Consider the following 27,971-nt stretch of genomic DNA (forward strand, 5'->3'; position numbering starts at 1 on the left):
CCACCAGGTCAGGATGACACCCAGTTAAAAGTGAGGCAGACACGTGCAGTAAAACATTGAGAGCAGATTATTCCTGATAACAGAGGTAGAGGAATAGAAGAATAGGTCACAGAAGGCGTCTGAAGTTTGCGGAATAATTATTCATACAAGGAGAGGGTGAATGGTTCAACATGACCGTAGCAGTCTAGAATAGGGCAGTTATCTACAATTACTGTACTTACATAAAGAGAACATAAACAGCACGGATACATCCAGACTTCCCTTTGTTGTATGCAACACAAGTTCAACATATGTTCGAGCATTTTTATACAGAATATCTTAACCTAACCTGTCCCACTGAATCACGGCTACTAAATCATGGATACATCTAATAAAAGAGATGAATTATGATAAAAATGATCACATCTTAAAACAAGTGATGTACACAGGAATGTCAGCTTTTATTCAAACAGGTGACAAAAAGGCAACAGTTGCGAGCTGTTACAGACAATTAATTCCATGTGTTAGCCATCTCTTCCTCACACATATGTAAGACTGGAACACCCATACATTTCCTTAATGACTGCATTAACAGAACCCAGTATAAAATCATAATCTCTGGAGCCAATGATATCAGGTCAAATTCAAAATCATTTCACACTGGGCACAGACGTCAATGCAACGTCTATTCCACAGTGGTTCAACGTAATTTTATTGAAATGGCGTGGAAACAACGTTGATTCAACCAGTGTGTGCCCAGTGGGTTGAATGTACCAACCGTTGCAAACTTTGTGCAAAACAGACATTGTACCTTTTCCTCATTGAGCAGCACTACCACCATGTCAGCTGAACATTACATAAATAAATATGCACAACATGATTAAATCATAAATAGAAAATAAATATGTCTTTATGACTGAATTTAGATAGGCAGCCCAATTCTGATATTTTTATTTACTAAAATGGTCTTTTGACCAATCAGATCTGAAGCGAAAAGATCTGAAGTGATTGGTCAAAAGACCAATTAGTGGAAAAAATATCCGAATTGGGCTGCCTGTGTAAGCGCAGCCATAGAAGCCTTTCTGGAGATCCATCACTTCCTCTGTTGCCATTTAGTTCCGAATGATTACCAAAGCATTCCACCAGGATAATCTGAGATGCAAAAATCCTTATAGTAACATACAGAAATCTGAATTTCAAAGTAGCAACCTTGCAAAACAAGTCATATTATCAGGGGAGTGACTGGTTGGCCATTCAATCACTGTTAATTAGGATGAATACTGAACTCAACTATTGTCCTCTCAAGGTTCCTATTAAATAAAGGTTCCTATCAAATAAGGAAACAATAGCAAGTCTGTCACACACTGTGAACACAAAAACATGTAAATCGTCATTTCAGTATTAAAAGGTAAAAAGACCAAACATAGATATAAAACTTCAACAAAATAAAACAGAGGACCAAACAGTGATATTTTGGTCTTTCAACAAAGCAAACAGCACAACAAACCTGGCAACATAACTCTCAAGCTTCCACAGTGGAGACGGGCCAAAAAGACTACGGCCATCTGCAGGCAGACACACAATAAGAGCATTTGGCTTCATTGGTACAATCAATTCAGAATCATTAATAATACTAAAGTAACATGGACTCAATGTAAACATTCAAGAGATAAAAGAAAACATGAATAGAATGTTGCAGTTCTTCCACAGCCTCTTCTCTGGGGTGAAGGAGACTATCTATCTGGTGGCTGCTGCCAATGAGGTTTAGCTGTCAGGGAAACACAAGGGAACAGTGACACTGTTATAGAATTGGACAAAAATAATCAGTTACTCAAGTGTACAGTACAGCTATAGAGTAGCTAGGGTCACACACTGAAATAGACATGGGTGTGAAAGTACATATTTTCTGCACCACATTCACTCATTTATCTCTTGCGAAGCCCGAGATTTTTTTTTTTTTTTTTTACAACTGCAGAGCAAATCAAATCAGTTTCAACATGGTAGGCTATGCATGTTAACCCAGAGGCCCTTGCAGCAGATTGAGGATATTCTTTTAGCACAGTTGGCAAATCAGTGTCATTGCTTTTTCACACCTTGTTCTGCCAGGGTCCCAATCACTAGGTAGGTTCTCATGTTCCACACAGCTCATCTCACTGAGGGAAGGTCTACCTACACTCATCAACAGCAGAGTGACTGGCTGTACCTCTAAACCTTCCTGTTAGGATTCTTAAATGGAATTCAAACCTCTTTAAACTTCAAAGTAATTATCATGGCGTTTCTGCCATTTCTGTGCACATTCCCTGTCAAACTGACACTGTAGATTGTGTGTGTGTTCCTTAATCAACAAATAATCCAACTTTAATTTGGAATCCTCTAGAGCAGGGATGGCAGGTTTGAATCCCCGAGCCAACTAGGTGAAAAATCTTTTGATGTTTTCCCCTTGAGCAAGGCACTTAACCTTAATTGCTCCTGTAAATCGCTATGGATAAGAACGTCTGCTAAATGACTCAAATGTAAATGTTTCCAAACTTTTTAGCTTTGCGATCCACCTTAAGTGTTTGAGCTGTGAAAAAACATACACAGACAGAACAAGTAAAAAATACAGTATAAAAATAAGTAAAAAATACAATCTTGGCAGTGGAGAGAAACATTTTATGCTTTGAAGCTAATTTCCAGCAATTCTACATATTTTGCCGTGAAGTTGAAATAAAATGTTGCTTTTCAAAGCAAATTTTCTTCTGCAATTGTATACATGTTGCAATGGAGCCGGGAGAAAATGTGGCAGATCTTAAGCACATTTCCTGCAATTCTACACATTTTGACAGATTAGTGCCCTATTCCTATGCTCAAACATTATAACAAAATCAATGGGGCCTGGTTGTCTAGCTCAAAGATTATAGGCTATTATTTACAAATATATAGGTCCATTATATTTTCTACATATTTTCTATTTGGTTTTAATAATTAAAATTTACACAAAGCATTTTTCTATCCCAAAAATGTATCATCAAAAAAAGTATGTTTTTTGGTAAAAATGCAATGGACAAAAAATGTAATCCCACGACCCACCTGGACCCCTGCCACAACCCACAAGTGGGTCCTGACCCAGTTTGGGAACAACGTGCTCCAGAGGATCATTAGCACGAACTTGTTTGAGTTTGATGTCACTTTGAACAATAGTGAAATCTTACCCTAAGTCCTGTTTTAAACATACTGTGGGTAAAGATGCTCAACTTATTTGTGGAGAAAACAATCAAATCAGCAGTCTTAGGGAAGCCTAGCTGTTCCAAACACTAAAACAAGCTCTAACAACATGCACAATCACAGATCTCTCTCTCACTGACTGATGAGCATCAATGACTAAATACCGTCCTATTTACAAATAAACCCGGAGCCCTTCCAAAGGACACACATCTATAGTTAGTACATTTTAAACCGTCTGGTCTCACATGATGAATGTAACATGTCAAGGGCATAGAAAATCACATACCTTCCATGGTGTCCAATTCCTTCTCTCCTGTCATCTGTTGTCTGGCACGTTCACACCTCTGAATGATTTATTCTGGAAAGGACAAAAGTGAAATATTTCAGAAACACTGCGCTAATAGCCTGGATCTCAGATCAAAAAGTAATGATCTTTAGGCAACCCTATATTTTAAGGGTCCATAATAAACCATTTATAAGGCATTTACAAACCATTTGCTCACCATTTATTAATCATTACACCTACATTTGTAAATGTTAGTAAGATAGCTATTCACAAATGTACATATATTTCCTTAAACATCCTGTGTTTTGTATTTTACCAGGTACTGCTGGAATGACAATTGTTACATCTACCTTGTGCTTTGGACATCTCATGGAGAAGTTTTCCTCGTTAAGCACACAGCCTGCAAAGATAGATAGAAAATAAAACATTTAGTCAACACAATGTTTCTTCATTGACATAATTGTACATAGGCAGAGCAGGACAGCTTCCCACCTGACTGAGCTGCACAGCTGTAGTGGTACTTATTGGGGCACCCTTTCTGGAAGCAGCCCATGGTTGCACCTGCTGTGTGGCATGTTGAACACACCTGGAAAAGAAAGGAAATGTAAAAAAGCATGTTTGCATAAAGCTGTATTTGAGAGGCCAAGGACACAGTGAAGGAGTAAGGCATTGTGTTACCTAGTCACAAGCATAATGGTCCTCTGTCTATCTGAGCTGCTTCAGTTTGACCTTGTTTACATATTTTGATACAGTGAGGCAGACCGAACGTACATTTCAGGAATGTTAGGAAGACACCAATGCAATTTGATTTAGCATACACAGCAATATGATCCTATTTTCCGTTATGTTCTCATCTATGTCGCACTCAAGATACGCAAGCACAAATGCACATTATCTCAAACAAAGAGGTATCGTTGAATTTGACTCACTGTTTCTTGGGCGAACCTAACAGCCTCCTCCAAGCCGTAGAGCTTTCCTTTAACCAAGAAAACACCTGTGGACCATATGCCACAGTCCTCGTGGATCCAGCATTCATTGGTGTTGTGGGGCACCACAGGCAGACTGTGGCCGTCCATCACGGAGCCATTTGTTCTGAGCTTTTTGGCTGAAGGCAATGTGGAGCTTTCACAATCACTGACTGTGATGCAGCAGTCATCAACTACAGCCTCTACTCTAGGCACATTGCTCAGTTCATGTAACCCATTCTCCACTACCTGACCACATAGGCCTATCTTACAATCTACAGACAGTTCACTGTACTTGTATTCTTCCCTCTGTGTCTGCTGTTTGCCTTGTTCCTCCAAAGCAGGTCCAGTTGGATAGTAAGGTCCGTGTAGGTCCCCTAGGCCCACAGCATTAGCAGACCCACCACACAGGCAGCACACCATTAGGGGCTGACACTTACTCTTTGAGCTGAGGCGACCCAGACGATAACAAGACGTCTTAGGAACGACACCAGATAAAGACACAGACCCAGTTGGTTGTTGTTGCTGTCCTTTGTTCCGCCTCACATCCTTCTCCTCCTGCTGATCGTTGATCACTGTACAAGCAGAGTACTCCCTCTGCTCCATGTGCACAAAAGGGCAAAAGTCCTCTGATTTACTGGCCCTTTTGTCCTGTTTGTAGTTTGCATATTTCAGCTTGATTTCTGCCTCTTCATGGGAAAACATGGAGGATGAGCCGGCTTGTTTGTGTTTCTCCCTCCTCCGTTTTGTTTTACTTGCTGCTGCTTTTCTACTACTTGAGGCCTGATTGGCTGGGCTTCTCTGGTGGGTTTTCTGCTTGGTTCCTGACCTTTTGCTCCTGGGTGAAGAGGGCTTTGTCCACTCCTGTTGGATGTCTTCCACATGTGTGGCCTTGGTCCTTGACTCTGTAGCAGGTGATGATCCTCTCTGTGGCCTTCTAGAGGAACGTAGGCTTTCAGAGGGGTCCTGTCGAACTGTCCGACGGTCCACATCAGAGTCATCAGATTCTACTACACACCTGTACAGGTAGACAGTTGGCTGTAACCAAGACTCATCCTCTGAACTAGATGACTTCTCTTTTGAGTCCATTGTGTCGCCAGAATGTTCCTTGGGTAATATTCTACTTGAGTTTTTGGTATGTATTTTTGAATGATAGCGAGTGACATTGTTGGTGAGTTTCTGAGCGCTGACCCCAGGCTGTATTGTTCTAGGATGTGGAGAAAGGCTTTTTTTTACAACATTACTAGCTTCACCTGTCAGCCTTATCTCATTTTGAACATCAACAGGTAAACTGTGAATCTTTTTCTTTTCATTGGTGATGGGAACTTCAATGACATCACTATCATCACTTGAGATATCCACAGGAGACCTGACATATTTCCCATACACAGCAGCTAATTCCGACAGGTTAAGAACAGGTTTTGCATTCACCGACATCTCCTCTGTGCTTTCAGATGAATCCTCTGAATATGTATTGTCAGGACTCGGGGAACTCAGTGTCTGGGGCAGTAGAAAACAACCTTTAGCTTCACCCAAAGAGACAGCGCCAGGGGACGGAGAATCCACTAAGGGACTAACAGATCCCCTGTCTAAATAGTCCTGAGGTGAGGGTGCTTCCTTAGAACTGGAAACAAGCAAAATGACATCAGAGTCACTCTGACTCTCGTCTCCCTCAATACTTTCAGAAATGGGGCTCTCTGCATTTAGGCTCTCTATAGGGTGTTGCTCGTACAACCCTGAGTCCCGTAAGCTTCTGTCCATACCATTATGTAAAAGGGGGGAGCGAACACAAGTCCTAGTCCCGTAGGAAAGTCTGACACCTGTGTCTGTTAGTGTTTTCTCAGAGAGGAGCTGCATGCAGGGCATGGACACATGGTCGTCAGTGATGCTGTGCCAGCTGGGCTTCTTCATCAGGTCCAGAACCTCTGTGGTCCTGGGATTCAGATGAGTATTCCCACATCTCTTTGAGAGATCCAAAGCCATAGGATGAGGGTCTTGAGACGACAGCTCCATAACCTTAAGACAAATACAGTCACAAAGACGGTTAAGCCCATAGGTTATTCAGTAGGCAAACTTCAAACCTAGCCTATATAGGAAGAATTTCAAAAGCAGCTTTTCTACATAATAGCTACAGATGTAGGATTTTAATTTGAGGCAGTTTGCTACAGCAGGAACATAATCATGAAGCAACAGGAAATGTGAATTATTAGCTATATGGATTATAATTAATGAACATGTTTTGTAGGGATTGATACATTTTTGATTAGGGCTAAATTACAAACTTTAGAAGCCTTTTAAAACATTGAATACAATATTAAGTTTGTATTTCCTGCCGTGCAGGAAAATTCTCAGCAACAAAAGAGTGATCAAGTTAAGATCCTACATCTGTACTATTAATGCATCACTATAACAACAATTTATCGTTAAACCAAGCATTAATATTATTATTGATGATTATTAATTTGCAACTCGTGACAGCAAATTCAGTCTACAAAATGTAAGGTCGCATTGCGTGATACAATTTCGAGATGGAATCAATTTCTGAAATATTATCTCTTTCTAACGTCGTTACTAGAGAAAAATGGGAGCTGCCCGTTCAACGTAGTACCGGTTACCTACCCTTCGTCGTTCCTTGCTGCAGGTGAGTGCACTGCTGACGGTAGCTGGCTAGTGGCTAGCTAGCTACTTGCATCCAGGCCTTTGTAAACAGTGTGTAAACAAAGCCGCAATATAACCACAGCTAACGTTAGCCAGCGACTGTGTTGACAACCCGACTTTAGCTAGCTAGCTGGAGTTAGCTCGCTATTCATCCATAATAACATGCGTTATAACAAACATGTTGCCGAGGACCCACTATATTGGAAAATAGTTGTAAATAAGCTAACTATTTTACCTACCTTTTTGAAATTAATAAAGTAAGCTGAAGGGGTGCTCCCTTTCCAAAAAGAGCATCTCGTAGTTTACTTGCATTGGTAAAGAATTCAGCTGGCAGCTGGTGGTAAACGGGCAATGCATTATGGGAGATGAGAGTTTTGTCAGTTTCATTTGATGTGGACATAAACAAATATTTTATTAATAATGATAAATGTATGAATTTCCATTCATGATAAAGATGTTATTTTTTTCGTTGTAAAATAAAATATAATACATTCATAGAATATGTTGTATATTTCCCAGTCCTCTGATGATTTGATTATGTGATGATTATTCAGTAGCAGACTGATAAAAGGTCACACAATTATTTAAAATAAATCCATTTAATTTATCATTAGATTACTTGACATGAATAAAGAACATCAAAATGTGTACTAGCAGGACCAAGATAAACGCCTCCAAATAAAACCACCCACTCACAAACAAATAATACTTTTACATTATAGACTCAGACGGTACATACATACTTTTTCATGTATTTCACAGGTAAGAAAAGCAAGCTTACTCTGAGTTCTCTTTAGAAAGATCCCCGTTCAATAACTGGATTGGACATAGCAGTGTAATAATTCTACACATTTTACAAACGTTTTGAGATAAATGTTAATCGTCAGGAAAACGTCTACAAAATGTCTAGCCTATCTACAAACGTAGACAGGCTAAATAGTAGTGTGCGTTTAGGTACAATGATGTAAAAATACAGAATCCTCAAATAATGCGCTTTTAAAATTCTGTAATACAGAAACGGTAGATAGGACATAAAATGTTTGACAATATAACTTTGGATCTCTAAGTGCTAAATGGTGTAAACATGGATACCACGATGAACAATCCATGTTGTGCGTTGTGTCTCTTTCTTCAGCTGCAGTTATCTTCCTTGACACTCTACGGAGAAAGAAACAGATCCAGCATCATGACTATTGTTTCAAAAGTGATTACTGTCAGGCCACATAAAGAATCACCAACAGCTTTTCTAATACTGGCATGGCATGGTATTTTTTTCGCTGACATTCCTACATTTCGCAGACATGCAGAAAATATAAGAACATTACACCATTCACTGAATTTGTAGAAGATTATTCACAAGGTGCAGCCATGCCCAAAATGTTGGCTACATTACCAGGACAGTCTGTTCTATTATTCAGTCTAACAGAACTAGGGAGTATATGATGGATGAAAGAAGGATGAAAACCAATAGTTGTCTTCAGTATAAGGATTAAAACCAACTAGTTGGCTCCAATATAAGGATTAAAACCATTAGTTGCCTTCAGTATAAGGATTAAAACCAACTAGTTGGCTCCAATATAAGGATTAAAACCATTAGTTGCCTTCAGTATAAGGATTAAAACCAACTAGTTAGCTCCAATATAAGGATTAAAACCATTAATTGGCTCCAATATAAGGATTAAAACCATTAGTTGCCTTCAGTATAAGGATTAAAACCAATGAGTTGGCTCCAATATAAGGATTAAAACCATTAATTGGCTCCAATATAAGGATTAAAACCATTAGTTGCCTCCAGTATAAGGGTTAAAACCATTAGTTGCCTCCAGTATAAGGATTAAAACCATTAGTTGCCTCCAGTATAAGGATTAAAACCCTTAGTTGCCTCCAGTATAAGGGTTAAAACCAACTAGTTGGCTCCAATATAAGGATTAAAACCATTAATTGGCTCCAATATAAGGATTAAAACCATTAGTTGCCTCCAGTATAAGGATTAAAACCATTAGTTGCCTCCAGTATAAGGATTAAAACCATTAGTTGCCTCCAGTATAAGGATTAAAACCCTTAGTTGCCTCCAGTATAAGGATTAAAACCAACTAGTTGGCTCCAGTATTGAGAGGTCAAACCGCATGTATGAGGAAGAATAACGGACAACCACACCCCTAAGAGACACTGTAAAGGCCCATGAAAGGGCAAAACAGATGTTTCAGATATTTATTATATATGTGTACCCAAAGGAGATCTCTATAGGGTTATGCTGCACCACTGTACAATATGACTTCTAATAAGAGTCTCTTTCTTTAACTTATGTAAGAAATGGACAGAACGTCAAGGGTTATTCAAAATCTAAAGGACTAACTGACATGCTACAGCAAACTGCACAGATGACAGTCAGAGGATTCAGATACATCCAATATTATTAAGATACATAACAGAATGAGGTTATTCACAAATTGTCTGTATTACGCAATGAATGACATCTATACGATACAGACTAGTGATGCTGCCAAAACCAGAGGTGGGTCGGGAAACATCCAGCGAGACTTGGCTGTCATGCAGGTTTTGGCCTCAGAGTGGCAGCACTCAACACCTTGTCGTTTTCACATCAGTGGTTCATCTCGGAATCCCTGAAGGCCGGGCCACCAGCATAATGTCATGTTTACCATTTTTATCTGTGTTCACTGCAGGTGAGAGCTCTCCTAGTGCTTTGTGGGCCAACCGCAGGTTCTCCCTGAGATGTCCCAGGTCTCTCTCTGCCTTGGCCCTCATGATGCTTAGCTCTGTGTAGATGTCCTTGTACGTCTCTGTTGCATACCTCTTATCCTGGGGGGAACAGGGATTAGGCTATAAACAGGCACTATTACCAGGTTAAATAGAGTATGACCCATGCTAATAAATGTACAGTAATACATGGTAATAGCAGGACAATAGTGTTGTCCATCTTATGTCTACTCGTCATACATTTATACAGACAAAGGCTATTGTTATTCTGCCAGTGTGTGCTGTGATCTCACCCTGTGGGCTGTCTGGAGTTCATCCTTGAGCGAGGTGATCTTCTGCTTGAGGCCCTGCACCTCTGACTCCTTCACACGCAGGGAGATCTAACAGTCAGACAGAATCACAGTTGATGCCTCAGACACAGGTACAACACCAGAGGACCAAGGTGCCATAGATCAGCACAGAATGTACAGCACATGAGTATGTCATATGTTTTAGAGGCTGTAAGTTGGTCATGTTGCTAAGGGTGATATCTAGTGGTGTTACCAGTCAAAGGCAGATACAGTTTACCTTTACATCAAACTTTACTTGACTGGACTAGATAAAGATTATATCCAACTTTTTTCTGTTATACTTAAGCAACATAGCTATTGTGCAGTGCAGTACTACTGAATACTTACCTCCAGCTCATACACATCTCTCTCCTGACTAAGAGGGAAGGCGTCCTGCTTGGCCAGAGAGCAAAGTCTGGTGATCTCTGCAGCTAGATGGCCACTCAGCTCCTGGAAAGACAACCACAGTCATCATTACTAACACCGCTACTTTGTATTTCATGACAAAGAAAGAATTGGGAAATACTAAGGGAAATGTAAGGGACCCTCAAGGTTTTGTTGCAGTGTTGTAACAGTCTGATATGAAGTTTATAAAAGTATGCGTTATGCATTCTACTATGTGTGTTAAGACAGAGGACCCGGCAGCAGATTTAGTTGGCTTGGAGCAGAAACACTTGTGATAGTACATGGTCATAATGTGACTGACCTGGTTGCGAGTTCTGAGGTCCTGGTTCTCCTGCTGACACTGACACAGAGCCTGTCTCTCTGCCTCCAGGGCCTGGCCCAGGTGGGAGCTCTCCAGACACTTTAGAGAGTACTGCTGGGACAACACCTCCAGCTCCCTGTGACAGGAAGCCAGCCCCTCACTACACACACACGTGTATGCACGCACACACACACACACACACGCACAAAAAAAACATGATCCTGAGAGCTGAAAACCACGGCCAAGACTAGACACAAGGTGCACTGTGTGTTATACAGACAGACAGATACAGAGCCAAGGACAGGGAGTATGCAGATGTTTGTCAGCCAATCCAGTGTACTATTTCGCCATGTGCTTTCCTTGACGATTTACAACCACATAGATCAACAGGTAGTACATTTACCTGTGTTGCCTGCATATTTCTCCAAGATTCACGTCTCCTGCATTGTTGTTTTCATGGCATGCCCTCTGTATCTCTCTCTTGAGTTCGGCACGGTGAGCGTTCTTCATTGCTTCAATTGCTAATGCCACAGTAAAAGGGGATATGTTCACTCCATTAGAGTGGCATGGGAATGTGAGCTTATCAATATTCTGAGAAACTCTGCCTTCACACATACTGTAAATATCCTAAAAACGTTTAACCTTTAAACATACACACACAACACACACACACACTGTCCCCCCTCACCTGTGATAGTAGCAGCCGTCTCCTCCTCCAGCAGTCTGTCTGTGTCTAACTGCAGGCGCTGCAGGTCCTGCTGGTGTCTGTGCTGCAGTTCCCCCACGATCCTCTGCTGGGACTCCTCCATGGTGACAAAGCCATGCTCATATGTGGCCTGCAGGGGCAAACACAGACGCAGTGGACTGTTAGGTGATTCATCCACAGATCCATTGTTATAATGGTCACTACTCTCTGGGGTTGGTTCATTACATCTTAATTCTAGTGAATTCAGGAACTACCAAAAATCCCATTGATGATTATCGACAATTGTTATTATGGGAGTTGTCCTACCTTTAGCTTTTCTATGTCCTCCTTATGTTTCAGCTGGAGAGATGCCATTCTCCCATCATGCTCTGCTTTCATGTTGGCCATGACAGACAGCTGCTCCTCCAAATCCTTCACACGACCTCTCAGTGATGATAACACAATCTCCAGCTCCTCCTCCCCCAGCGTGTTTGCTTCTTCATGGGGTTCAGTAGTGCTTCTCTCCTCTACATCCTTATCAGAATCAACTTCCTGGATTCCTTTCTCTACCTCATCTACCCTACTCTCTACCTCATCTACCCTACTCTCTACCTTTATCATTGGACTATCAATGCTGTTGGTCAGGAAGTCACCCTCCACCACTTCTGCACACCTTCTAACCCAGCACACTTCCTCTACTGCAGTCACTCCTTGGTTTGGGCTTTCCGCCTCCATTTTACCTGCAGCATTCATTGCAGGCGTCTCTGTCTTCTGCTCACTTGCAGTGTCTAGTAGCTGTGTGGCTGTTTGCTGTGAGTCTATGTGTTCTCCCTGCCTCAGGGTGGTCAACCCTAATCCCACTGAGGAACTCCCCTGTCTCTCCAGGTCTGACCGTCTGGCCCTAAGCTGATGGTTTTCACTCAGCAGCCCAGCACATCTGCTGCACATCAAAGGAGAAGAAGCAATGAGCAGTCCCTGTTGAGTCTCTTGAAATTGGCTCTTGTGTAGAGTGTTAAGCCTACTGAGACGATAGGATGAGAAGGCTTCCATGGCGGTGCAGTGTATGGAAGCTAACCGGGGCTCATTTACATTGTGGAAATGACAAAGTCTTTGTGCCAGGGACTGGAGCTCGTCATTGGCCGAGGCTCTGACTGAAGAGGCGATTTGGTTGAGCAGGAAAATTCTCTCCTGTGTGATCTCTGTGAAATGTCGGCTTATGAAGTCATCGGTGTCATTATGCTGGTTGTACACATTCCATATCCTCTCATCATCATCTTCCTCTTTCATTTCTGAAACTGTTTCACCTGCTATGTTTCCAATGATGTCCAGGTCTCTCAAAGACCTGCATCCATTCATCCTGTCCAGGCCTCCAGTGTTTATGTTTAAATCTTTCTTATCATGAGAAAAAAGACTATGAGCTAGGAGGAGCGTTTGCTTTTCCACTACCATGTGTTCTAAAATCTGACTTAGAATCACATCTGTGAGTTTATCCTCATTGGACTGGGATGGGTTGACCTTCAAACTGTTCAACAGCCTTCCCCAAAACTCCTCCTCTAACTGAAGCTGCCTGACCACTGTCTTGTTCACCTCCACACACTTTCTATCTAATGGCATCTTTACCACATCCATATCTGACCTGTCAATCACCTGCACTACTCTCCCTAAGGTTCTGGACATCAACCTTATCCCTTCCACCACTTGCTGAACCCTTTCTTCACCTGAATCCAATATTACCTCCTCCTGCCATTTGCCTTCACTGCTACACCTTAATCCACTTTCTTTCTCCACTGTCCTTTCCTTCTCTACTTCCTCATTAAACCTTACGATGTCAGCCTCTGCCTCCATGGCTCTCTGGCTGTACAACCGCTCAGCCTCTCTGAGTTGTGTGTTGTGGGCCTGCAGCTCCCTGCAGGTCTGTTCTGTATGCTGGAGCTGTCTCTCTAGTTCTAATTGCTTGGCCTCCATGGCCTGCAGACACTGTTGAAGGTGTTCCCGCTCCTTCTCTCCAAGGTGGTGTGTGTTGACATTCTCTTCCCCAGCTTCCTCCTCTTCATCATCATCATCATCCTCTTCTGCTGGGAAGCCCAGGTCTTTGAAAGTGTCCTCCCTGAGCTGCAGCTGTACCTCTGTCTCCGTTAGACGCTGGTCCATTGAGGCTAGTAGGGACTGAGCCTCCTGGAGCTGCTCATCTCTCCTGCGCAGCTCCTTCTCCAGGCCTTCCACTTTGGTCTGGCTGTGCTGCTCTGCCTCAGGGAGGAACTGAGGCCCACTGTACTGAGTGATAAGCTCTGCTTTCAGTCTCTCTATCTCTCTGTCTGCCTCCGTCAGCTGGTTGAGCATCTCCTGGTTGCGCTGGTTGAGGGCCTCGTTCTGGCTGCTGAGCAGCTCTACCTCCTGGGATAGTCTCCTCATCACGATGGCCTGGTCTGGGTCTACGTACTCCTCCTCCGTGGGCCTGGGTGTCTCACAGCATAGTAGGTTGTCTATTCTCACGCTGTTGGCTCTTTCCTGAGTTTCCCCCATGCTCAGTGAATCTGGGCTCCATGCACAACTTTTTGTGTGCGATTCTGGAATCGATGTCTGTTGATGGCTTCCATTTTCAAACTGTGTCTGAGAGCTAGTTTCACTGCCCAAGTTAGGCCCTCTGTTCTCACTTCCATTCTGAGGCACAGAGTAAGATGAGAGTTCTGTGTCTGAGGTTGGTGACATGACAGGTGTGTTTACTGATATAGGGCAGTCAGGGAACAGATCCTCCAGCTCCTGGAGGTTTCCCTCGGTGTCATGCAGCCAGATGCTGGGTGGTGGTGATGGGTGAGTTCCAGGGGAGCTGTGCTTCTCCAGAGGGGCCGATGACAGGGACAGGCCAAGCTGCTCCTGGAGCTGCTCCTGTATGTTCTGTCTCTTCAGCTCCTGTTGCTGGAGGAGCTCTCTGGTCTCCCTGTACATGTCAGTCAGGCTTTTCAAAGAGGGAAGATCAGCTTCTGGGCAGATTGGGGCCTCAAGCTTACAGGAGGAGGCAAGACAATTGTCTATGATTAGGTAGTTATCATTGTTGCAAAGTGGAAGTATTATAGATGGAAATACAGAGCATATCCATACTATGTATAGGCCAATATTTATTTTTCCTTACCGGCAGGGAGGCATGATGCTGGCATCCTAATGCAGTGCTCAACTGAGCCTCCAGCTCAAGCCTGCGATGGTCTGACTCTGCCAACTGGCCCTTCAACTCCTCTACCTTTAATCACAAGACACAGAGATAAAGTAAGTCCACCGGTAAGCCAACCAGCAGCAGAGAAAGCACCTCATAACGTTAACATTGTTCCTGTTAGGAATCATTTTGAGATACACAGACTCACCCTCCTGTGGTAGGTCTCCAGTAGAATCCCCATATCCTCTTTATCCTTGCCCTGGGACTCAGTGTACAATGGAGCAGTCTTCTCCTGTCTAAAGGCAGTCCTTTCCACCTGCTGCCAGCACTGTTCAATCTCCCTCTGCACCTTCTGGTGAGTCCTGGGTGACCTGGGACTGATACCTCCTCTGTCACAGTCCATCTCCCAGCCCACAAGGGAGCCTAGCATGCTGTCATACCTCCTCCTCCTCTCCTCTCGCCTCCTCTTCCTCTCCAGGTCCCCTACCTCCATCCGAAGAGGCTCCTTTGTCTCCTGCTGCACCTCCTGCTCAGAGGCTAGCACGGCCATAGGGCTGAACTCAGCCCAGTCAAAGGTCTTGGAGTGCCCTTCGCGTCTCCTCTCACGGATGCGGCTCTGTTTGGGCCCCTGGACTCTCTCTGTAGGGACCTCAGAGGAGGGGGAGGAGTCCTGGGTCACATCTGGCTTAGGGAGGGGCAGTGACTCTGATGGGCTGCAAGGGATGCGATGGACTGGCAAGCTGCTTTACAATCACAACAGAATAACACAAATACTTACTGACGGAGGAAACGAGGCATTCTGCCTAAACAAAGGCAGAGACCTTCCCATCACTACTATAGAAGGGTGGTAGTCTACTAATGTATTACTATGTAGTAGTGAGGCTGGTATTACAGACGCCATTTACCTGGCTACATCAGGAGCGTTAGATGGATGGACATTCTTCATGAGGGCCTGGATCCAGTTTCTCCGTATCCCTGCAGTCATGGCTGACAGAGTAAAGACACACTTCTGGGTCTGAGGGAAGACATTAGGAATATTACTTTGATTGAGTATAGGAGACTTACTGTATATATAAAATGGATCAACATTCATCTGTTGATTTACATTTTTGTAGGTATAGATTTAGTCTTACATGGATCTGAAAGCCGTAGTTCCTCTGTACCTGGTACTCTGAGACATTATGACACTTGGTCAAGTCAATCTCCCCCTCCAGATCTGAGTTCTAACAAGAGCAGATGACAAACATCAATTCAAGACTCGGGATGAAAAAATAACAAAACCATGTTTCCCTGTCCTCACAAAATCACATATCTGTGTGTACTTCATTCAGTAAAAATGAAAATGCACATGAACTTGCCTCCTCTGCGAAGGAATCCTTGTAGTGCCTCAGACTGTCAGCTGATAGCACAAACCAGTATTTCCTCCACTAGAGGGGAGCAGACAGAGATTATAAGGGATAGTAGATGCAGAAACCTACATAACACATTTGAACTGTCAGGCTTCACCTTCATATCAAGGACCCACAGCACCTTAAACATCATTAAATGTACACGCACACATTCAGGATCCATGTGCCTTTGGGGTAGAAATGTGGGAAGGTGTTCAGTGACGAAAGTAAAAGACATTCTTGATCTGTCCATTCCTATACCTGATCCTCCTTATCCAGTTTCATCATCCACCCTTTCTTGAAGTTCAGCAAATCAGGCTGTAAGGAAGATAAGACAGTAAGTTAGTCAGGAGTTCAAAGAGGCATGGTCATACAGTTGTTTTCAGACACTTCAACATAAAAGTAAACTGCCGTCAATCCACTTGGGGCTTTCATTTATACTTGTTTAAATTATGAGAGCATCCTTGTTTGAACTGTGACAGTTTTCTGACATGTTTTACAACTTGACCCCATGCTTTCAGTGCACAGAAATTCCAAAGGTAATAAGCACTCACAGTCATGACCGACTCCGAGGTCCTGCAGTCCAGTGACTTAGCTCTTCTCTGAGGAGGAGGGACGGTGAGTTGACCTGGGCTTAGATCTCCACACGACTGCAGTTTCTGGGTGCAACAACAGGACACTATCAGTTACTGAAGTAACAATGTAGAAGGTGTAAGATGGATTAGCGAATGTGATCATGTCCTGTATTACTGTAAGCTTGTTGCAAATATAAAACAAGATTATGCCGTTTCCCTTCACTCTATCATGACTGAGACAGCTTGGATGTGTGCATTGTATCAAGCAGAGAACCCACAAGTCATGGCAGGTCTCTGGCAGGCAGTGTCGTGAGATGTAAGGCTTATTGTGGGACACAGCAGGAGAGAGGAAGTGCTCTCTATACAGGGGCTATTAAACCTTACTCACATTAAGAATGAGTTCCACTCTGGTGACTGGGCTTGGCTGGGGAGTGTATGAAAAGACTGGAGGCTGTATTATCCCTGATGGCCCCTGGCATCCAGTCTCACAAGCCCAGGGATGTTAAAAGTCCCAAATCTCTGTCTTGACAAGATTCCCACATCCCTGAGTGTAACCTACCAAAGCTACCTCATATTGGGTTTCATCCTGGCTAACCAAATAGCTCTAAAAAACACATCAGAGAGTCCCTTTAAATCTAGATTAGCCACCGCTAAATGAAACTAGAGACAGCGGCACCATATGAAACAAGATTATTTTCTCATTTACTTGAGCCTTCAAAAGCCTCGTTCTTTTTACTCTTACGTAATAAAAAAAAAAAAAGGAAAAACAACCACTTCAGTAAATCCAGAACATTCTTCGTCTGTGCCCAGCTATTTGCATAGAAAACTATCCAAGGACACATAACAGTAACATGAGGGAGAGAACACTCTGCTCCCGCCAGCAGTGTGAACTAGCCTCCTGCCTTCTCCAACAACACTGACCATTCTGGACAGTTGCTGTCTTCCAATGAAGTCCCTTTTCCCTAGAATAGGATGGGAAAGGGGAAGTGGGACTATCTGGGGAATCTGAGCCTGGGGGACAGAGTGAACTGTGAACAGGCATTTGACCCCAATTTTATTTATTTTTTTTAAACCTGCGGGAACTGGAGGAACATAAATGATCACATGGGATAATATGTTCCGTCAGGCAGGAACTTAAGAGAAAAATCCTACAGAGGGATTTAATCAGAGATTAACGTTAAACCTTTGACCCCATGGGATGGCCATACTGTATATGATGTGTCTAGCTAAATCATATTACTGGGTTCAACAGTTCATACAGTATCTCATAATATAAACAGAACGATATACAGTACACCAGCCGTAGTCTGTGAAAAATCAACTACAAGCGGCCAGTTGCACCTTAATTGAGGAGAACGGGCTCATAGTAATGCCTGGAACGGAATCAGTGGAATGGTATCGAACACATCAAACACATGTTTCCAACAACAAGCTCCCGCGCTCAGGTCTGTTCAACGCTGGTCCGACCAATCTGAATCCACGCTTCAAGACTGCTTCGATCACGCGGATTGGAATATGTTCCGCATCGCGTCCAACAACAATATTGACGAATATGCTGATTCGGTGAGCGAGTTCATTAGGAAGTGCATTGACGATGTCGTACCCACAGCAACGATAAAAACATTCCCAAACCAGAAACCGTGGATTGACGGCAGCATTCGCGTGAAACTGAAAGCGCGAACCACTGCTTTTAACCAGGGCAAGGTGACCGGAAGCATGACCGAATACAAACAGTGTAGCTATTCTCTCCGCAAGGCAATCAAACAGGCTAAGTCTCAGTACAGAGACAAAATCGAGTCGCAATTCAACAGCTCAGACACAAGAGGTATGTGGCAGGGTCTACAGTCAATCACGGATTACAAAAAGAAAACCAGCCCCGTCGCGGACCAGGATGTCTTGCTCCCAGACAGGCTAAACAACTTTTTTGCCCGCTTTGAGGACAATATAGTGCCACTGACACGGCCCCCTACCAAAACCTGCGGGCTCTCCTTCACTGCAGCCGAGGTGAGTAAAACATTTAAACGTGTTAACCCTCGCAAGGCTGCAGGCCCAGACGGCATTCCCAGCCGCGTCCTCAGAGCATGCGCAGACCAGCTGGCTGGTGTGTTTACGGACATATTCAATCAATCCTTATCCCAGTCTGCTGTTCCCACATGCTTCAAGAGGGCCACCATTGTTCCTGTTCCCAAGAAAGCTAAGGTAACTGAGCTAAACGACTACCGCCCCGTAGCACTCACTTCCGTCATCATGAAGTGCTTTGAGAGACTAGTCAAGGACCATATCACCTCCACCCTACCGGACACCCTAGACCCACTCCAATTTGCTTACCGACCCAATAGGTCCACAGACGACGCAATCGCAACCACACTGCACACTGCCCTAACCCATCTGGACAAGAGGAATACCCATGTGAGAATGCTGTTCATCGATTACAGCTCAGCATTTAACACCATAGTACCCTCCAAACTCGTCATCAAGCTCGAGACCCTGGGTCTCGACCCCGCCCTGTGCAACTGGGTCCTGGACTTCCTGACGGGCCGCCCCCAGGTGGTGAGGGTAGGTAACAACATCTCCACCCCGCTGATCCTCAACACTGGGGCCCCACAAGGGTGCGTTCTGAGCCCTCTCCTGTACTCCCTGTTCACCCACGACTGCGTGGCCATGCACGCCTCCAACTCAATCATCAAGTTTGCGGATGACACTACAGTGGTAGGCTTGATTACCAACAACGACGAGACGGCCTACAGGGAGGAGGTGAGGGCCCTCGGAGTGTGGTGTCAGGAAAATAACCTCACACTCAACGTCAACAAAACAAAGGAGATGATTGTGGACTTCAGGAAACAGCAGAGGGAGCACCCCCCTATCCACATCGACGGGTCAGTAGTGGAGAAGGTGGAAAGTTTTAAGTTCCTCGGTGTACACATCACGGACAAACTGAATTGGTCCACCCACACAGACAGCGTTGTGAAGAAGGCGCAGCAGCGCCTCTTCAACCTCAGGAGGCTGAAGAAATTCGGCTTGTCACCAAAAGCACTCACAAACTTCTACAGATGCACAATCGAGAGCATCCTGTCGGGCTGTATCACCGCCTGGTACGGCAACTGCTCCGCCCACAACCGTAAGGCTCTCCAGAGGGTAGTGAGGTCTGCAGAACGCATCACCAGGGGCAAACTACCTGCCCTCCAGGACACCTACACCACCCGATGTCACAGGAAGGCCATAAAGATCATCAAGGACAACAACCACCCAAGCCACTGCCTGTTCACCCCGCTATCATCCAGAAGGCGAGGTCAGTACAGGTGCATCAAAGCAGGGACCGAGAGACTGAAAAACAGCTTCTATCTCAAGGCCATCAGACTGTTAAACAGCCACCACTAACATTTAGCGGCCGCTGCCAACATACTGACTCAACTCCAGCCACTTTAAAAATGGGAATTGATGGAAATTATGTAAAAATGTACCACTAGCCACTTTAAACAATGCCACTTAATACAATGTTTACATACCCTACATTACCCATCTCATATGTATATACTGTACTCTATATCATCTACTGCATCTTGCCATCTTTATGTAATACATGTACCACTAGCCACTTTAAACTATGCCACTTTATGTTTACATACCCTACAGTACTCATCTCATATGTATATACCGCACTCTATACCATCTACTGCATCTGCCATGCCGTTCTGTACCACCACTCATTCATATATCTTTATGTACATATTCTTTATCCCTTTACACTTGTGTGTGTGTGTGTAAGGTAGTAGTTGTGGAATTGTTAGGTTAGATTACTGTTGGTTATTACTGCATTGTCGGAACTAGAAGCACAAGCATTTCGCTACACTCGCATTAACATCTGCTAACCATGTGTATGTGACTAATAAAATTTGATTTGATTTGATTTGATGTGTTCAATACCATTCCATTTACTCCATTCCAGACATTATTATGAGACATCCTCCCCTCAGCAGCCTCCTGTAACATCAACAGTATGTTTTCTACATCTAGTACAATGATGTGCATACTGTGTACCAGTATGGACTGTACATGTGTTCTATACTGTAGTGTTAATCCTAAATGCTGGTCATGTATTTGTTGTTGTCAGGAGTAGACAGACTGATACTTATGCTTTAGTCACTACCTTAATCACAGGAGGCAGTCTGAGAACATGGTGACTGTCATTTCACAAACAGATGTGCACTTGACTCAGGAGATACTATACAGTGATAGTGCCGCCCAGCCTCAAACACATGACCAACAGCAGCTCCCTACAGATACAACAGGTCCCTACAGATACAACAGGTCCCTCCAGATACAACAGGTCCCTACAGATACAACAGGTTCCTACAGATACAACAGCTCCCTACAGATACAACAGCTCCCTACAGATACAACAGCTCCCTACAGATACAACAGCTCCCTACAGATACAACAGCACCCTACAGATACAACAGCTCCCTACAGATACAACAGGTCCCTACAGATACAACAGCTCCCTACAGATACAACAGCTGGGTCATTGTACTGTAAGATACCATCACCGTTATGAGTTAGCAGAGGTTTGTCTGGGTCTTACAGGCAGATCCCTAATTACATAGTATCCATGTTTGGGTAAATGGAAAATGTGTCTAAGAGGAATGCCATTCTGAGATTACAACACACAGCATGAAGTGCAGACGGAGCCCCGTCAGAGCATTAAAACCAGTTTAGTTAGAGAACACAACACAGTCCTGAATTATTCACCTTCTTCCCCCTGTCTTACTCACACACACTAACACATGCCTCAACACGGCTGATGGGAGGATTGACTTAGCCATGCCAAACTCCTGCATTTCGGTATGGAACTAAACACACATATATTGACACACGTGGCACACACACACACACCTGACAGTATGGACACACGTGGCACACACACACACACCTGACAGTATGGACACACGTGGCACACACACACACCTGACAGTGTGGACACACGTGGCACACACACACCTGACAGTGTGGACACACGTGGCACACACACACACACCTGACAGTGTGGACACACGTGGCACACACACACCTGACAGTGTGGAATGTAAGAGTAGCGCTTCATCCTTGTCCATGAGCCTTACACACCATGCAATCAGGCCAGAGCCGAAACGTTTGAGGTGACGTCTTTGCCTCTCCAACACCTGGTCTTATGAGTCATGTCCAAACAAGTCCAATGGAGAACTAGCGGGAACAGCTGTGCGGTGTACACGTACGTGTACATTACCTTAACAATGACAGACTCCATCAATGGTGTGTAAAATACCAATCTATGTGTGTAGATGTGGAAACACTATTCACTGTACACTGTCCTAAGGGAGTGCTTGTCTTGGGCCTTCCTGGTGGGTAACAAGTGTTGCTATTCTTAAAAGCTATGGTTACTCTTTGGATTATGAGGTGTGGTTCAAGTGATGGTGTTATAGTGGAGGAATGTGACAAGCCTTACCGGGAGTGGGAGGACTGACTGCAATGTAAAAACACTGTGACGGTGTGACTGATACCTCTCTCTGGTTGCTGCGAGCTTCACTCCTCCCCTTCCTGGATCCAGCCTGACCCAGGTCCTCTCCCACAGCACTCCTCCCAGCCTTCCCTGGCTCATTGTAGCAGCTGAAAAGCAGGAAAATCAAGCCTGTCATTCAACAAACAGCCATGGTGTCCTCCATGGCCCCTCACAGGTGGGCTGTGACATCACTTCCTGCAGGAAGAACTTCAGGATGACAGCTGAATAATGTCACCGCCACTTATTCTGTACCCCCAAGCTGGGCCTAGACTGAGGACACCCATGTCACCTACATCCATCTAGTGCTACTGTTGAATTTGAATTTCAAGTGACATCCTCACCTCCAGTGTCATGTTTTGTTTATAAAGATAGCAGATATTACATAGATGGAATTCCCTAGAAGAATCAGATAGAGAGTTTGTATATACAGTATAACCACAAAAGCGAATACTATCTTTAATAAACTGTGGGTGTAGCATCTGTCCTGTTATAACAGGGATGATAAATTCTTGTTGAGGCATGTATGTATCTGTATGAGTTGGCACAAACATAATACTGTGCCCTCAGTCAGTGTAATGTCTTGCCTTGACATTTCTCCTACTTTCTGATGACTGGCAGTTAGTGAGGAACTCAGAAGAATAATTCCTTCAAAATATCTAATTACACAATCCTTTAGGAATTTCGAGGCCTTATTCAGGGCAAGGATTCTGTCTGTCCTTAGAAGGCAATGAATGAAACACACAGACCAAGGAGGTATTCCCGTCACGTAGCCCAAATACTGTATATGCTGTTGTTAGGGAACAAACTGGGAGCGCTTCTATAAGCTAAATTTAAAAAACGTTACCTCCCTAATGGAAGAATATGGATATTTGATGTGCTGTTGAGCTGTGTGTAATGTGTGTACCATTTTATACAGAGAGAAACAGGGAGGCATCTGCTGTCCTTTAGTGCTAATTGCTAGCACATTTGGTCCTAGCTCATGCCAAACCCGTTTTATGCCTGTTAGCATTTTCATGACAACACACAACAAATACAAAACCAAGTAAATAAAATTGTAACTAATGTCCAAGAACATTGCGTTCATTATAGATCTCCCAATATCAGACACAACTGATAACATTTCTTCTCCATGATTCTCACCTTCTCTCTGCCCTGTTGTTCTTGTTGGCAGGTGGGTGGTCTCTGTATGGCGTAGACTCTGTGGGCAGGCTGTCGCTGCTGGTGTCAGTCCCCTCGCTAGACACAGAGTCCAGGGAACTCACAGAGCTACTGATACAGGAGCCGTTGGAGAGCCGCAGACTACCGTCAAAGGTCAGGGGGTCACTGGAGGCTGAAGGGAGGTAGTGGGGATCATGACCTGAGGAGAGTTATTCAATAAAGAGGGTTGTTTTCAGACTGTGACTGCACAGGTTAGGTCTATGTTTTGCATGATACTTTAGGTCGTTGCTTTTGGACCGAAACACAAATAGCAGGACAGTGGCAAGATTTTTATGAGAATCTTGTTCTGAAAAATCGAACTTCTAAGACTTGTTATATGAGGAATCTGGTCAGATAGTTACTATAATGTCTCCCATCTAAGAAAGTGTCACGTTTGACCATAGTAGACATTCGAGGGACACCCCTACATAGTGTCACTATAAAGTTGCACCTAACAGACCACAGCTCATTAAAGAGATGCCTCCTGTTTGTTTTGATTTTCATCTGCTCCCAGGCCATGGAAAAGCAGCTGTAAAATCTGTAATCTACAACAGCCTAATGAAGTCCCCTACAGGCACAGTCTGCACTACAGGAGTTGATCCTGCTCTCCGTTATAACCTAGGCCCAGACACACCAATAAGTCTGCCTCCACATAGTTAGTGTGCACTTACCGTTCATCACATTACCGCTATTAAGATAAATGTCTGCTCTGCTCGCATAATTAATCTTAGTTGTGTCTGTGAAATATATTAGAGATTATTGTTTAGCATGAGCCCTGCATCCTTTTCTACAGTCTTTCAATAACACTACTACACTGGTAATGAATCTGTCCACTAATAAAGGCCAACTTTCTCATCCTGTATGCATGACCACCTGCAGGAAGTTAGGACAGTGTTAGAGGGCAGGAAATGGCTGTGAATGTCTGACAGACTTGAAAGCCTGTCTGAGTGTGTGTGTAAATGTGTTGGCTGGTTTCTTTCCTCCACACCTGCAGGGGTCTCGTCCAGGCCCAGGGGATCAGAATCTGTCACAGTCCAGACAGGGGCCACATCCGGATCCCCACTGGGCTGCTCTCCCTGCCACGGGCTGGAGCGAGGGTCACCACTTTTCATGACTGAGAAACTGGGCTCAGTGGCAGCCATCTTTGCTGGGCTGGGCTCCTGATGAACACAATATGTTTTCATTATCATAATGTGTAAAGGCATAACACATCATTGACATATACAGTAGTTGACATATTTTTCTGCAATATTTTCAAACATGTATTTAGGCCACCGGTGACCAGGCATCTTGGTTACAATGTTATGAAAAGAAGAAGTTGTCACCTGGGAAGTAGTGGGTTCTACTTTACGTTTCTTCTTCTGATTCTGCTTATATGTCCGTGGGTAAACGACTAGTTGTTCACTCCAGCTGGTAAAAAGAAAACGACACGGACATGACAGGGATTCAAAATATTGTCCATCAAAGACAAGAATTTACAGAAAAGATAAATCAGGAGTGATATCATATCATACTGTAATATCAGAGAAGTTAAGTCAGGAGTGATATCATATCATACTGTAATGTCAGAGAAGTTAAGTCAGGAGTGATATCATATCATACTGATATATCAGAGACGTTAAGTCAGGAGTGATATCATATCATACTGATATATCAGAGACGTTAAGTCAGGAGTGATATCATATCATACTGATATATCAGAGAAGTTAAGTCAGGAGTGATATCATATCATACTGTAATATCAGAGAAGTTAAGTCAGGAGTGATATCATATCATACTGTAATATCAGAGAAGTTAAGTCAGGAGTGATATCATATCATACTGATATATCAGAGACGTTAAGTCAGGAGTGATATCCTATCATACTGTAATATCAGAGAAGTTAAGTCAGGAGTGATATCATATCATACTGTAATATCAGAGAAGTTAAGTCAGGAGTGATATCATATCATACTGTAATATCAGAGAAGTTAAGTCAGGAGTGATATCCTATCATAATGTAATATCAGAGAAGTTAAGTCAGGAGTGATATCATATCATACTGTAATATCAGAGAAGTTAAGTCAGGAGTGATATCATATCATACTGTAATATCAGAGAAGTTAAGTCAGGAGTGATATCATATCATACTGTAATATCAAAGAAGCATTACTGACCCATTGATGATCTCCTTGTTCTCCCCCCGGATAAAGAACTCCTGTTCAGGTGTGATGATGCACAAAGCATTCCTCTGGCCTGTCTTAGGCTCTGCGTCAATCACCGATGTACACAGATTCATGTTCACTGTTCCTTGTGGCAGAGTGCTTGTCTAAAGGAAGGATACACAATGTCAATAATTTTGTCTGACTGGAAATTCTGGCAGAGATTATGATGCTAATCATGGTATATTTTGCACACCATCTAGAAGAAGAAAAAATATATATAAAGATATTTTGGAGGGTTAAAGGCCATCACGAACAAGACATTACCCGTTGCAACTCAGTTTTAATACAGGCTATATAGAGTGACATGAAAGAGAGCAGAGGAGGAGATTTCAGAAGGTCAGTGGGAGAGGGGGATGTGGCATTAGAGGACAGATTAATCCCAAATCATCTGCTCTGGTACTACACACAACATCTGGCTAAAAGATGCATAGTGAATCCTCTCATAAAACATTAAAACATACATCACGACAATATACTGTAGTTAACCTCTATTAATATTGGATGATCTGGTTTGCTTAGCTTTTTGGTGTGTGTGTGTGTGTGTGTGTGTGTGTGTGTGTGTGTGTGTGTGTGTGTGTGTGTGTGTGTGTGTGTGTGTGTGTGTGTGTGTGTGTGTGTGTGTGTGTGTGTGTGTGTTCAAATACAGAATCTCTTACCAACTCGTCCAGTGCAAAGCTCATGCTGCCATGTTCATACAGGATGAAGAATCGTCGCTGCCATTTCTGCCATTTCGAGATAGAGTTGTTATGGATAATGTTGCAATAATGCCTGCAAATATTGAATAACTTGCAGGTCTATCAGAATATAAGCTAGTACTACTGATACATTTCTGTACAACCATAGTCCAAGACTAGATAGTTATTTGTCATTCTCTTACCCTTGACCTCTGACTTGGATTGTTAAAGTCTGTCCCCTCAGCAGCCAAGCAGAGCCAGCCTCCATAGATGGGTTTGGCCTGTCAAGCATGGGAACACAAGGAGAAATGAGTTGGGTCTTGACCTGTGAAGGTTCTATCTAATGAAATCGTTTTTCTGTGCCATCCTATGGGTCTTGGCTTTTTCTGGCAGGGAGCATCAATACTCGTTGATTCATGTTTTGAATGTCAAAGGAATAACAATCCTATCTTTTTTAGGGAATGTCCTTTGTAGGATTAGCCAATGACCGTTCGTGATTCAGTGTTCTTATAGTGATATGCTGCATTTACAAAATGTGTGAACAGATGAAGTGTGTCCGTGCAATAGGCCGTAAATAAGAGGCAGGGATAATCTTGTTGACATGGAAAAGAGAAGATAAACTGCTCTTTGTGCTCTTTTTCAGATGTCCCCAAAGACTGGAATGTTCTCACTCTCTGCCAGTTACTCAACTTGCTCAACTCTTTGTCAGAGAGTTTTGTTTCTTGTGTTATGAGTGCTTCTCAACATGAGATAATTCTTTCCTCAAAAATTCCAACAGACTTGGATATTTTATACTTAACCTTCACACCTGAGTCATATGCTTTAAAACAGGAGCTTACTTAGCTGAGGTTCATTGACCAATGGCTCTACATTTACACGGCACACAGAGACGAGCACAAAAGAATCAGATAGCAATGGTGTATATGTTTTCTAAAATATAATAACCTGTTGTGACCTATGGCATGCTGAGTGCTGACAGTTGGGCTGTCAACGGTCTCTTTACAACAGTGTGGGAAGTGTGTGGTGACAAATATTTGACTCGTGCATTGGGGCCATTCAGTCAAATTGCTTCATTTTCTACAACAGATAAGTTAGGCTATTACGTTATGTTCATTCAATTTCACAAATGAACGTGATACCTGACACAATATGAAGGAATGTCTCTGTCTGATACAACATTGAGTGCATGCCCATCTGTCATCGGTGTCATCAACATTCAGAAGAGTAATAGCCAAAGTATTAAAACTAATAAAACATAAATATGTTTGTTCACTTACCTGGTCCTTACCATGATCAGTTGGAAGATGCAGCTCCCGAGACTTGAAGCAGTTCTGACATTTACTTTTATAAAAAATGTTCGCTTGGAATTTATTACACGGATTCGCACTCTTTTGTCCTGACATTTTGTCGCATATAGGCTACCACTATGTAAATCTGAAATGCTCCCCAATTCTCTCTTTGCGGTGCAGTTTATCCGATTCGAACATCTGTCAAATCCTGTGCGCTTTGAGCTCTCCCCGACCGGTCTAAATCTGGGATGTCCTAGGCAGCTGAGGAGTTGACTATATAAATCCAACCTGGACTCATGGGTTGACGTAATATACCAAAGGAAAATCCGTGACGCTAAAATCAGTATGATACGTTACATTTGGTATATATTCATTTGTGGATGTCCATCATCCATTTCGTATTATATGTTATGAATTACAGTTCGTATGA

At 43.3% G+C, this 27,971-nt stretch overlaps 2 protein-coding genes across 6 annotated transcripts; both read right to left on the reverse strand.

Annotated features, from left to right (window-relative positions):
* Positions 1–421: 421 nt before the first annotated feature.
* Positions 422–7,461, reverse strand: LOC139575322 (uncharacterized protein CG5098-like). 2 transcript variants are annotated; one of them, XM_071400260.1, is made up of 6 exons: positions 7,332–7,461; positions 4,399–6,450; positions 3,962–4,055; positions 3,820–3,869; positions 3,470–3,541; positions 422–1,747 (listed from the first exon to the last, which is right to left on the reverse strand). In XM_071400260.1, the coding sequence occupies exons 2-5, from the start codon at positions 6,445–6,447 to the stop codon at positions 3,500–3,502; spliced, it is 2,235 nt and encodes a 744-aa protein (XP_071256361.1). In that variant the 5' UTR covers positions 6,448–6,450; positions 7,332–7,461; the 3' UTR covers positions 422–1,747; positions 3,470–3,499. The 2 variants fall into 2 exon arrangements, with proteins under 2 accessions (XP_071256361.1, XP_071256363.1); XM_071400262.1 differs by lacking the exon at positions 7,332–7,461 and adding an exon at positions 7,054–7,309.
* A 214-nt stretch (positions 7,462–7,675) lies between these two features.
* LOC139575339 (protein outspread-like) lies at positions 7,676–27,796 on the reverse strand. Of its 4 annotated transcripts, XM_071400273.1 has the most exons (23): positions 27,530–27,796; positions 26,456–26,533; positions 26,235–26,300; positions 25,531–25,682; positions 24,700–24,784; positions 24,363–24,534; positions 23,318–23,534; positions 22,179–22,284; positions 16,621–16,725; positions 16,328–16,384; positions 16,037–16,105; positions 15,812–15,901; positions 15,584–15,693; positions 14,887–15,421; positions 14,661–14,765; positions 11,858–14,533; positions 11,534–11,681; positions 11,249–11,366; positions 10,846–11,005; positions 10,488–10,589; positions 10,104–10,190; positions 9,753–9,912; positions 7,676–8,250 (listed from the first exon to the last, which is right to left on the reverse strand). In XM_071400273.1, the coding sequence occupies exons 1-23, from the start codon at positions 27,653–27,655 to the stop codon at positions 8,234–8,236; spliced, it is 5,541 nt and encodes a 1,846-aa protein (XP_071256374.1). In that variant the 5' UTR covers positions 27,656–27,796; the 3' UTR covers positions 7,676–8,233. The 4 variants fall into 4 exon arrangements, with proteins under 4 accessions (XP_071256374.1, XP_071256369.1, XP_071256366.1 ...); XM_071400268.1 differs by lacking the exon at positions 7,676–8,250 and having other exon boundaries at positions 9,253–9,912; positions 14,887–15,418; XM_071400265.1 differs by lacking the exon at positions 7,676–8,250 and having other exon boundaries at positions 9,253–9,912.
* Between the last annotated feature and the right edge of the window lie 175 nt (positions 27,797–27,971).

Source organism: Salvelinus alpinus, chromosome 1, assembly GCF_045679555.1.
Source record: "Salvelinus alpinus chromosome 1, SLU_Salpinus.1, whole genome shotgun sequence".
In the NCBI taxonomy this organism is placed as follows: Eukaryota; Metazoa; Chordata; class Actinopteri; order Salmoniformes; family Salmonidae; genus Salvelinus; species Salvelinus alpinus.